The sequence below is a fragment of the Malania oleifera genome, chromosome 9, assembly GCF_029873635.1.
Source record: "Malania oleifera isolate guangnan ecotype guangnan chromosome 9, ASM2987363v1, whole genome shotgun sequence".
NCBI lineage: Eukaryota > Viridiplantae > Streptophyta > Magnoliopsida > Santalales > Ximeniaceae > Malania > Malania oleifera.
The window spans coordinates 94,816,693-94,830,441 of NC_080425.1; the positions used below are offsets into that span (position 1 = coordinate 94,816,693).

Sequence of the window (13,749 nt, forward strand, 5' to 3'; positions counted from 1 at the left end):
GGTTCATCGAGCTATATCGCTTTGCCCCGTACATCATTCTAGATGAGGTGAAGAAGGTACGACAATTTGAAAGAGGCCCGAGGAGAGAAATATACAAGCAAGTGTCGATTCTGAAGTTACAGGACTTCGCCGAGCTAGTTGACCGAGCCACTATAGCAGAAATTGGTGATCTGTTGGAGGCTAAGGAGCAGAGACAGAAGAAGAGGTCCACACCTTATGATTCCCAGTAAAGGGTCGGACATGCTTCTTGGAGAAGAGGTGGCTATTATAGAGACCGGAGACAGTAGATCGGGAATAGCGGTTTTCAGGGTGTGCAGCCATCTCAAGCTTGCCCATCTTGCGAGAAGAGACACCTGGGGGAGTGTCATGCTGGGCGAGGTGTCTGCTACAGGTGCGGGGAGCCAAGACATATGATGAGGGAGTGTCCGACACAAATTGGTGCTGCTCCTGCTCCTAGACCTGCTCGAGGAGGCGACTAGGCGCCACGTGGAGGCCAGCAAAGGAATATGGCCCCAGCCAGGGTCTTCGCTTTGGCGCCGGGCAATGTTAAGGCGGCCGGCAACGTGGTGACAGGTATGGTGAATATCTTTTCATTTAAAGTTATTGTACTTTTTGATTCTAATGCCACACATCCGTTTGTGTCCTTGGGGTGTGTTAAATTGTGTGGGGTTGAAACACAATCATTAGATGTCGAGTTATTAGTGGCTACACCAACCGAGTCAGCAGTGAGATGTAGTAGGATGCTTCATGGTTGATCAATTGATGTTCAGGGGAGAATTTTATCTGCTGATTTGGTGGTGCTGGGTATGCACGGGTTTGACATCATCTTCGGCATGGATTGGCTAGTAGCTAATTCTGCTATTATAGATTGTCGTGCTAGAGAAGTGATATTCAGACCTCCAGGGAAACCAGAATTTAGATTTATAGGGAGTGCAATCTTTACCTCAGATGGTCTCAGCAGTCAGGCAAGGAGGCTGCTCCAGAGTGGCTGTCTGGGATTCGTGGTTTTTGTGAAGGAAATGCTAGAAAATGAATTGAAGCTTATCAATACACCTGTGGTGAAAGAATTTATGGATGTGTTCCCATATGAATTACTAGGTCTACCACCTAATCGTGAGGTAGATTTTCCCATTGATCTACTTCCAAGTACAGCGTCGATCTTTAAAGCACCGTACCGAATGGCGCCAGTAGAGTTGGTAGAACTGAAAGATCAGTTGCAGGATTTGCTTGATAAGGGCTTCATACAACCTAGTGTATCTCCGTGGGGAGCTCCAGTGCTGTTTGTGAAAAAGAAGGATAGGTCTATGAGGATGTGCATAGACTGCAGAGAGATTAATAAAATGACCATCAAGAACAAGTATCCTCTACCCCGTATAGATGACTTATTTGACTAGCTCCAAGATACACAGGTATATTCTAAGATCGACCTTAGGTTAGGCTACCATTAGCTAAAGATGAGAGCAGAGGATTTATCGAAGACGGCTTTTAGGATGAGGTATGGGCATTACGAGTTCCTCGTTATGCCATTTGGCCTAAGGAATGCTCCTGCGATATTTATGGATTTGATGAATATGATTTTTCATCCATACTTAGATCACTTTGTAGTTATTTTTATTGATGATGTACTGGTCTATTCGAGGAGCTATGAGGAGCACGAGGTACATTTGAAGCAAGTTTTGTAGATGCTTAGGGAGAAGAAGTTGTATGCAAAATTCAGTAAATGTTATTCTGGCTTGAGAAAGTTGTGTTTTTGGGGCATGTTATCTCAGGAGACGAATTTTCTATAGATCCCAGTAAGATTGAGGCGATAGTGAATTGGGCTAGACCGAGGAACGTCCAGGATATCAGGAGTTTCTTGGGATTAGCTGGTTATTACCGTCATTTCATTGAGGGATTCTCAACTTTATCAGTGCCTCTGACACGATAGACTATAAATAATGCCAGATTTGAGTGGGACGACAGCTATGAGCAGAGTTTCCAGGAACTGAAGTAGAGGCTAGTCACAGCGCCAGTACTGATCATCCAGTTTAGGGGTGAGGGGTATACTATTTACAGTGATGCGTCTTTAAAGGGACTTGGCTGTGTATTGATGCAGCATGGCAGGATGGTGGCATATACGTCCAGACAGTTGAAAAAATATGAAAAGAACTACCTTACCCATGATCTTGAGTTGGCTGTAGTGGTACATGCATTGAAAATTTGGAGGCATTATCTATACGGTGAGTAGTGCGAGATTTTCTCCGACCATAAGAGTTTAAAGTATTGCTTCACACAGAAGGAACTGAATATGAGGCAGAGAAGGTGGTTAGAGTTAATTAAGGATTTTGATTGTACTATCAGTTACCACCCAGGGAAAGCAAACGTGGTAGCTGATGCACTGAGCAGGAAATCTAAGGAATCAGCGTTAGCAGCTATGGAGATCCAGCATCCGATCATAATGGATCTAGAAAGACTCGACATTGAATTAATAGAGAGTAATACTCCAGTATGTATCACCAGCTTAGTGGTACAACCTATTCTGCAGGAAAGAATTAAAGCCGCCCAGAAAGAAGATCCAGAATTGGTAGAGGTAATGGACAGAGTGCAGAGTGGTTAGGGGGAGGAATTTTGTATTTCAAATGACGGAGCTTTGCAGTTCCGTTCCAGATTATGTGTTCCTATTGATATTGACATTAGGAAGACTATTCTGGAGGAGGCTCACAGATCATTGTATATGGTTCATCCCGACGGTACGAAAATGTACAAGGATCTACGAGAGTTCTACTGGTGGAGTGGTATGAAGAAGGAAATTGTTGAGTATATAGCCCAGTGTTTGACATGCCAGTAGGTAAAAGCTGAACACCAGATGCCAGCGGGTCAATTGCAGTCGCTATTTATTCTAGAGTGGAAACGGGATCATATATCTATGGATTTTGTCTCAAGGCTGCCGTCGATATCGCATGGCCAGAATGCGATTTGGGTGATAGTATATCGGTTGACTAAGTCCGCCCATTTTCTTCCTATCAAGATCAGCTATTCCCTTAGCCATTTAGCAGAGATTTACGTCTAGGAGATAATTCGTTCTCATGGGGTGTCAGTATCTATAGTGTCAGATCGAGACCCACGTTTCACGTCCCGGTTCTAGAGAAGCTTGCAGGAAGCTTTAAGGTCTCAATTATCTTTCAGCATGGCATTCCATCCTTAGTCAGACAGACAAACTGAGAGGACGATACAAATACTAGAAGATATGCTCTGTGCATGTGTATTAGATTTTGGGGGTAGCTGGACTCAGTTTATGCCGCTGGTAGAGTTCGCGTATAATAACAGTTACCAGTCCAGTATTGGCATGACACCATTTGAAGCATTGTACGGTAAGAGATGTCGATCTCCTTTGTATTGGGATAAGATAGGTGAGCGGCGAGTTATGGGTCCAGAGATGGTGCAACAGGCATATGACAAGGTTTCGCTTATCAAGGAAAGAATCAGTGCAGCTCAGAGCCGACAGAAAAGTTATGCCGATAATCACTGCAGGAATTTGGAATTCGACGCTGGTGATCATGTGTTTCTGAAGATAGCTCCATTGAAAGGAGTTATGAGATTCAGAAAGAAGGGTAAACTTAGCCCTAGGTTTATCGGTCTGTTTGAGATTTTAGAGAAAATGGGGCCGGTGGCCTACAGGCTAGCTTTGCCACCTACACTATCTAGGATACACGACGTGTTCCACGTATCTATGTTGAGGAAATACGTCTGATATCCTTCTCATATTATCAGTTATGGTGAGTTAGAGCTCAGTGATTCGCTAGTATATGAGGAGGTACCGATGTAGATTCTGGACAGAAAGGAACAGGAACTACGTAATAAGAAGATTCCTCTAGTAAAAGTTCTATGGAGGAATCATGCAATAGAAGAGGCTTCTTGGGAACTCGAGGAACAGATCAGACAGAAGTATCCACAATTGTTTCAAGAAGTTCTTACGTAATTAAGAAATGTGAGTAAATATGTAATGTTTCTTTTGCAGGTACATGTAATATTCTAGTAGTAAGTGGTGTTTTAGTTTTGGGGAAAATTTTCTTTTGGTATATGTAATCTCCCAAGACTTGAAATGTAACCACAGTATTCCTCCGCCATAAATGAGGGTAAGTAATAAACTAAGTAGACCATTTTGCCTACTAAGGGATGATGAAATATATGAATAGTAAATTTCGAGGACGAAATTTTATAAGGAGGAGAGAATGTGATGACCCGAAGAATAATAGTATTTAAATAATGATTAAGAGGGTGGAAAATGGAAACAGTAACAGAAGGAGGAAGTTGACTTCGTCGACGAATCCAATCCTATAAATATCGAAAACCCGGATTTAAATGTAAAAATTTAGAAAAATTTCACCCTCTCTCTCTTTCCCTACGGTTTCTCTCTCTTCTCTCTTTGATTTTGGGTCGGATTTCCGCCGATTCGATGATCTGAAGCCACCACAACGCTCCTAGGGAAGTTCTCTCCAAATCTACCGGAGTAGATCGTTGGTGAAAGTAAGTTTCCCTGAGTTGAGGTAAGACTTTTTATGCCGAATTTGGTCTTACTATAGTTATAGGAAATGATATACACGTAAAAATACTAAAATTTAGTACGGGGAGTTTTCATTTTTAAGGTATTGATCAGGAAATCTTACGGGTGTGAGTCTAGGAATACATAGGGGCTTTTTAGTTGCCAGGTAAGGAAATAAACTAAAACAGTTATTTTCCATACAAATTATTGTCATGTATGAGTAAATTTATTTTCAGAAAAGCATATATTATATCTGTATATTACGAAGGAATTGTACATTTGGGAAAATACTGCTAAAATGTTGAAATGAATATGTATGTATGAGATGTAAAAAAAAAAACTATGATTTTAGAATACAATGTATGGTTTTATACAACAAATGTGTGGCATGAATATTATTTTACGTGAAAAAAATATCATGATCTGACAATGATATGAATGGAAATATGTTTTGAGAAATTATGAAACGTTACAGTACAAATGATGTTGAAAATACATGATAAATTTGTCACGACCTACTCATTTTTCACATATTTTTATTTTATTTTATTTTATTTAAATCAACATCAATATCACATATCTCATATTCTAGCTCAGCAGGTCACCTTCCACCTGGACCCGTGGGTACCAGGGATACATCAGAACACAATCGGAAGCCTAAGCAGCAGGAAATATATATATATATATATATATATATATATATATTCATAATATTGTAAATACAAAACATCCATCATTTTACAACAAATACCAGAGCCACTACAACCACCGTATTTCCATATATACATCTCAAAAGTAAGACCTAGGGACATTTCCCCAAAAATTTAGCTGTCCCTACAAAACTTACCCTTCAAAAGGGCAGATACACAGCACTAGTTCAGTGGGGCTTTTCCCACTCTCTTATTTAGGGTTCCTGAAAAGTTCATGAAATTTAGGGGTGAGACACCTCTCAGTAAGAGAAAATAAACTAATACTAGTGTGTGGCAACATGAGTATACCGTGTTCTACATATACCATACATATCATATTCAGTATTGTTTATCAAATCTGGGAAAACATATGTATATCAAAACTTGGCAGAACATACTGCATTTCATAAGCATATCTCATCTCATATCATAATAATAACATAAAACAATCCTGATAGGTTAGTTGGCTGTTGTCATGTATTATCCCCACATGACTGAGTTGTGTGGCCTGAAGGCGGGACCTGACAATGGTTGGCCAACCACTGCCAAGTCAAACAGTAGTCTGTAGGTCCGATGGGTTTACCCAGACTGGTCCGTACACCAGGGGCGATAACAACACACTTCTTGAAAATAATCACATCGACCATCCAATCTCACACCACTCTGTACAGCGGTGTTAACACAAATATCATGATCACGAAGACCATGGACACGTAGCAACGGTATCGTGCAAGTGCTAGCTTAGACCAAGCCAACCAGGTTTTGATATCATATACATATACTAAAATCATGATACATGAATAACTCATATCATTAATTATCAAATCATTCATATCATTTTTCACATATACATATATCATGAAAATTATCGGCCCGTACGACAGTATTTCACATTTTATCATAGTTTGGCCCGTACACCGGCAAATCACATAGCACAGCTTGTACGTTGGCAAATCACATAACTCGACCCGTACGCCGGCAAATCACATGGCACAGCCTGTACGCTGGCAAATCTCGTCCACATAGCACGGTTCGTACGCCGAAAAAATATCCACATAGCACGGTCCGTACGCCGGTTTTCCATCATAGAAATCCATATCATCCCCATTCCCAGAAAACAGTATTTCACAATATTTTTATACTCATGTCACACTGAACGAATTTTCCACGTATTCAACATATCATCATTTAAACAGTATTTTCCAAATATAAATCATATATATAAATATATTTATTTTTCCTAAAACTAGATGGTACATATATATACATGCATTTTCTCAAAACAAAACTAGCTTAGTTTATCCCCTTACCTGACTATTGAGAAAGCCCCCAAGACAATCTAGTCTAACCCCCGTAAGATTTCCTGACCAATACCCTGGAACCAAAAATTCCCAGTATTAAACTTTAGTATTTTCGTACGTACAACATTTTCTATAAGATCCACAAAGTCAAATTTGGTTTAAAAAGCATTACCTCAACTTAGAAATGATTCCCAACGTTCCCAATCAACACCCTTGGAAACAAAAACTCCCAGTATTAAACTTTAATATTTCAACGTGTATAACAATTTCCTCAACTGTCACAACTTCAAATTTGACTTAAAAAGTCTTACCTCAACTTAGGGATGATTTCCAAATTACTTTTACCAACGATCAGCTCCAGTAGCGTTGTGGTGGCTTTGGTTTGTCGATCTGGCGTAAAACTGGCCCAGAATCGAAGAGAGAGAGAGAAAACACACCAAAATCAAAGCAAGCTTCCTGGAGAAGCTTGCACAATTATATATATATATATATATATATATATATAATAATATCATATTAACTTGCTAATTAAAGCAAAACTTCTTGAAGAAGCTTGTACACTTGATATATATATACCTTTAACTTATATATATTACATATATATCATAATAACTTACTTATATATATATATATATATACATACATATATATATATATATATTCCTTATCATACTATTCATTTTGCTTGTTAATTTAATTAATTTATTTTATTATTATTATGTTTTTAAATTTTATTTTTCCTGGTTACTACAAAATTGATTATTTTCATACTGATATGCATATATGAAATGATTTCAACGCGAGGCTGTATTTTATATATGATTTCGACGCGAGGCTGTATTTATGAAACGATTGGCACGAGGCCGTATTTATAAAACTATGAAAGATGCTATATTATCATGTATTATATGTTATCAGAACCCGAGATTTAGTTTAGTTTAGTTCAGTTCAGGAGCACGGTACTGTAGCTTATAGATCAGATATCTATGATCAGATTGGTGTTAACTACCCCATGAGGGGGTGGGAGATGGATAGTCGATGTGGCTTTCAGTAGAGTGTGAACGTCCTCCTGACAGTCCGGACCAGTGTGTGGGGCCCATCGTACTTATAAAATTTTTGACTCAGCAGTGGTCGGCCGGCCATTGTCGAGTCCCGCCTTTGGGCTGCACAACCCGTCATGGGGGGTAATACATGACATCGACTAACTATTCATCCTGGGTATGTTTTCAGTATTATCATATATAATAGACAATTTATGAATGATATGAGTTATTAGAAAAATATGAAAGTATATGATGATTAGTATGAATTATTAGAAAGTATGAAAGTATGTGATTATTCCACCATGTTATGATGTATGTTTTTAGATATATGAAATGTATTGAGTATGTATAACTGTAATAAATATTCATGTTGTCACACAATTGTATTTAGTTTATTTTTCCTTACTAAGAAGTGTCTCACCCCCGAATATAATTAATTTTTCAGGAGACCCTGAGAGACTTGCGGGTCGTGGCCGCCGTTGAACTTATTGAGTTACCCCACTAGGAGGGTAAGATTTTGATCTAGGATCAAGAGATTTTTGTTGTATGATTCTAAGGTTATTTTGATGTTTTGGAAGTTGTATATAAATACAGTATTTTGATGATGTAGTAAACTCTGGTATTATGTTTTATAGTTGGATGATTGGGAATTTATACTTACTGCTGCTTAGGTTTCCGTTGTGATTGACAAGTGTCCCCGTAACCCACGGGTTTGGGTTGAGTTTTCTATTTATTATGTTACATTTTATATTAAGGAATTTGAGGATGTTACACTTAATCCCCATTTAAGATTCAATCCTACCAATCAGAAACAAGACATAGCAATAGTATCCATGGTTTTCCTGAAATCGTCACCCTAGGAAAAACACAAAAACAACCCTGGTACTCCTGCCTTTAGGCCGCAAGATAGAACCCTAAATTCTCACTTCATTCCATAACAATCACTAACTCACATTTCAATTTACCCATCACCTATTTTATTCAAAACTCACTCCTATACTCTGGTATTGTATTCCATTTTCTACTAAAGTTTATAGAACTTAGCAACCTAGGCTTTGATACCAAACTGTGACGCCTCGATTTTCATACAAATTTTTGTTCTCAATAATAAATAAATAAATTAAATATTCACACTTCATCCATAACATTCACAAATCAGTCACGTCAACAACCCTACTACCATTCGTACGACCCGACCTGCATTGGGTACCGGATAAAAAGTCATTTTATTTATAACCCAACAACGGAAGACATTATATACATATCAGTTAGAATACAATTCCTAGAGTATCATACATGTATATAAACATCACCATCACAGACTCAAAACAACTCAACACTAGGGGAATTACACCTCCCCTAGTCCAAAAACTCATTCTGTGTGTCAGGGTCTCAGCTCCCAATAGTCATGGAGCTCTATCACCTGACCTATCTCTGTCCCCTGAAAAATTTAGATAATTTGGGTGAGATACATTTCAGTAAGAAGGAATAAATTATTTACAGTGTGTGGTCATATGAGTTCAGTCATAATATGCTTTACTTTTCAAAATAACATTTCACCTGAGAAAATACATTGCCAAATATATTCTCATAGTCATATAGATATACAACACAAACTTTTTATAAGCTTTAAAACCATTTCTCAAATTCAATGATTTCCAACACATATTTACTCGCGAAGTTCCTGAGAATAGGGAAGATTACCCGCCCATACAGGTAGCTTCCCTTTGTCCTAACACGTTATGCAGTCAAATATAGCCACATCTGATATCTATCAGGGCACACATTTTACTCAGTAAGCCCTCAGGCGGAGAATTTCACTTCGTCTCAATTATTTATATTATTAACTCACACGGTTCCATTTCTCAATTTTATCATTCTTTATTTCTTAATTTCCATTCCTTCTTTCGTTTCTCATTTTAGCCAATTTTATCATTCTTTCACTTTCCATTTTCATTTTACTTTTCGACTTATGAGTATCCTTAGTATCAAATACCAACATCGCGTCCGTAACTCATGGCCACCCTAAGGATCTTTCTATCCATGTCATGCTTCCCCCCATAGTCAAGGTTGTGTGGCCTGAAGGCTGGATCTAACAGCGGTTGGCCGACCAGGTTAGATCAAAATATCATATCACATATCGCGTCTGTAGTACAACTGGTCGACCTATAGCCCTAATCCGGATTCAGGTAGCCCACAACCCTACAAAATGGCTCAGTCGATTGTCACACCACAAGCTCCAAGAGTCTGTGTGGTTGCACTAATACCACTAGCAACGGTACCGTGCTCAATATCATAACCATCCATCAAGGTTCACTACCATATACCTGCAATCATTATGCGGTATTGACATTTCATTAATATCATTTCAGTATATCACAATTCAGTTCAACATACATATTCTCATCATTTTCTGTGCACATTTCATTATCTCGTAATAATATATATATATATATATATATATATATCATATTTCACGTATTTTCACATTTTCCTAAAATACTCATACCAGTAATTTGTTCAAACTTATTTCTCATGCAAATAATTTTTACTCACATATAAATATCACATTTCATTATTTTTCACTAATCACATCAATCATTCTCATTTCAATATTTTCTCAGAAAATACCCATCGTTATATTTCATATTTTTCAACACATGTCATGTGCCACACAATTTTCATTTAATATTCATAACATATTATTTTCACAATCCAAAATATCACAATTTAAAATCACTCAAATGCCACACAATTTATCTGATATTTATATCATAATAATTTCCAGAAAAAATATCATAAACACATTTTCACATATTTATTTAAACAATAATTCTAAAAATACTGTTATAATTTATTACCCTTACCTGGCTTACCGAGAGATTCGTTAACACCCAGATTCTATGCCCTTGGTGCTCAAAACTCAAATCTTGAAATTCACATTTTTCCTAAATTAATTAACTCATTTCCCACAAAACAATACTCAACTAACCTTTCCTAAACTCCATATACCCCGAATTATCATTTAAACTATTATTTAACATCCCCACTTAATTTTTTGAATTTTGCCTGCAAGTCCCAAAATTACGCCCGCGATGCTCACCTGGACCCTAAGTTTCAAAAATCCTACTTCAACCCCAGATGCTCAACATTTTAGCATTCCAAATTAATCATAATTAATTAAAAATAAGCCCTTTAATAACCCCCGTACCCCAAATTTAAGGTTTTGCCCACGACGACCCACGAGAATTTCGTCCTGCTAGACTTGTAGAGAATCATCCCTAGATTCTCGTGGTGGTGTTTGTTCATCGATTATACTTATAATTTGCAAGAAATTAAAGAAAAAAGAAAAATTGGCTTACCCCTAGAGATACATCTTCACCACTCTTACGATCGATCCACTCCGGTAGAAATGACAACAGCGGAAAATGGAGTCCAGCGGTATCTTTCGATTTTCGATCGGACGAAAATTCGTCACGAAATTGATGAGAGAGGTAGAGAGCATGAGAGGAGTGAGAGAGCGTGTCTACGTGCAGAGCAAAAGAAGAAGAAGAAGAAGAAGAAGAAAGAAAAGAATAAATGAAAAAAAAAAAAAAAAACCTCTTTGAAGCTTCAGGAGAATAGTAATAATAATAATAATAATAATAATAATACATTTAATTAATAATAATAATAATATATTTTATTAATAAAAAAAATAAAAATAAATTTTAATTATTTTTTTTTATAAATTCAATTAATTAATTAATTATTATTATTATTTTGAAAATTACTCCACTAATCTTCTATACCCTTTTTGAGGTTATTACAATAATAATAATAATAATAATAATAAAATCTTGAGCGAAATTTGAAAGATGGGGAGATTTCCAAAAATCTCTCTTGCCATCGCGATTTCTAATCCCGAGGTCAGTCTGTGTTAAAGAAACCAGAAGCCCAATTGTGTTTTAAAAAGAAACCCAGACCCTCCTGTTTTCAAAAGTAACCTGAGACCCTTTTTTTTTAGTAACCCGAGGCCCTTTTTTTTTTAAGTAACTAGAGGCCTGTTCCCAAAAATTGACCTAGGCCTATTTAAAAATAATAATAATAATAACCGAGCCCATTTTCAAAAAGCCAAGACCGTTTTTTTTTTAAAAAACATCCCAAGCCCAAAATTTTAAAAGACGAACTCAGGCCCAATTCAAAAAAACACCATAAGCTCACTCGGGCTCACCGAACTAGGGTACGAGGAGCTAAAAAAAACTCATACCCTTTTGTTGAATTCATAGAGATAAAAATTGAGAAAATAACTCTCACATTTATTTCAAAAAAAATTATAAATTTTTTCTAAATATTAAGTAATATTTTCAAAATGTTCTGGAAAGTTTTTGGAACCCATTTCGATTTTTCCAAATGCAAAAACTATTTCCATAAATTTTATATTTGGATTGCAACGTCACTGCCTTATATGATATGAAACTTGAACAACTCGATGTAAAAATTTGTTTTTTTTTTCTTGGTGACCTTGAATAACAGATTTACATGCATTAGCCTGATGGTTTTGTTGTCCAGGAAAAAGAAGACCAAGCTTGCTTATTGAAACTGCATGGGTTAAAGCAATCTCTAAGATAGTGGTATAAGCGGTTTAACTCGTTTATGATTGATCATGGTTATTGCAGGAGTAACTATGACAGTTGTGTGTATTTCTAGAAGCTCTCTGATGATTCGTTCATATATTTATTATTATATGTTGATGATATGTTAATTGTTGTCAATAACATGTCAGAAATTTCTAAGTTGAAATCTCAACTCAACTCTGAGTTTGAGATGAAAGACTTAGGTGCAGCTTGAAAAATTTTGGGCATGGAAATTTACTGCGACCGTCAAACTGGAAAAATTTGTTTATCTTAGAAAAATTATATTGAGAAAGTGCTTAAGCGGTTTGGGATGGAAACGTCCAAACCGGTTTGTACATCGCTTGCTACACATTTTCTTTTATTAGGGGAATTGTCACCACAGACTAATGAGGAGAAGGAACATATGTCACATGTTCCTTATGCTAGTGTTGTTGGCAGTCTTATGTATGTCATGGTATGTATTCATCCTGCTATTTCACATGCAGTTGGTGTTGTTAGCAGGTATATAGAAAATATAGGAAAAAAACATTGATAGATTGTGAAATGGATACTGCAGTATTTACGGGGTACTTCATATGTTGGTCTGGTATTTGAGCGTAGCAGCGTTGACACTTCTAAAAGTGTTGTTGGATTTATGGACTTTGATTATGCAGAAGATATGGACAAAAGGAGATCCCTGACTGATTATATTTTCACTCGATTAGGATCTGCTGTTAGTTGGAAAGCAACTTTACAACCAACCGTTGTTCTTTCCACTACTGAGGCAGAGTATATGACATTGACTGAAGTAATGAAAGAAGCCATTTGGCTTAGAAGTTTGGTTTCTGATTTGGGCATACATAAAATTTAATTGTTGTTTACTGTGATAGTCGGAGTGCAATACATTTTACCAAAAATCAAATGTATCACGAATGGACCAAACATATTGATGTCAGGTATCACTTTATTCCAGCTATTATATCTAATAATTTTATTAATGTTGAAAAAATTGTTACAGCTGATAATCCAACAGATATGATGACAAAGGCTGTTCAGACAAGCAAGTTCAACTACTACTCAATCTTGGTTGGTGTCCGCAAGACGTAATTCTTTATTGGAATTTTCGAGAAGATCGGATCAGTAGTTTTGTTTTTCTGTCACGGGGGAGTTGTAGTTTGCAATTTTCTCCCCATATCTACTAAGGGGGAGAATTATTGGAGCAACCGTTGTTGAATTTCACACCCATGTAGCCGCCCATGCAACAACTAGCTGCCGATGAAATTCTGTAGTAACCGGAAAAAAAAATAATAAAATTAAAAAAAAAATAAAATAAAATAATAAAATAAAATTAATTAATTAAATTAACAAGTAAAATGAATAGTATGATAAGGAACAAATATATATATATATATATATATATATATATAAATATTAAAGCATGTATGTATATATATATATATGTGTGTGTGTGTGTGTGTATATATATATATATATATATATATATATATATAAAGTATGAAAGCTTCTTAAAGAAGCTTTACTTTATTTAAGGTTTATTATTATATATAGGAAATGGAAAGCTTCTTCAAGAAGCTTACT

The 13,749-nt window shown here is 36.5% G+C and overlaps 1 protein-coding gene across 1 annotated transcript; it reads left to right on the top strand.

Moving 5' to 3' along the window:
- Positions 1–506: 506 nt before the first annotated feature.
- Positions 507–13,257, top strand: LOC131163591 (secreted RxLR effector protein 161-like). Its single transcript, XM_058120181.1, has 4 exons — positions 507–573; positions 12,537–12,625; positions 12,728–12,986; positions 13,169–13,257. Exons 1-4 carry the CDS (start codon positions 507–509, stop codon positions 13,255–13,257), a joined length of 504 nt encoding a protein of 167 aa, XP_057976164.1.
- The last annotated feature ends 492 nt before the right edge of the window (positions 13,258–13,749 follow it).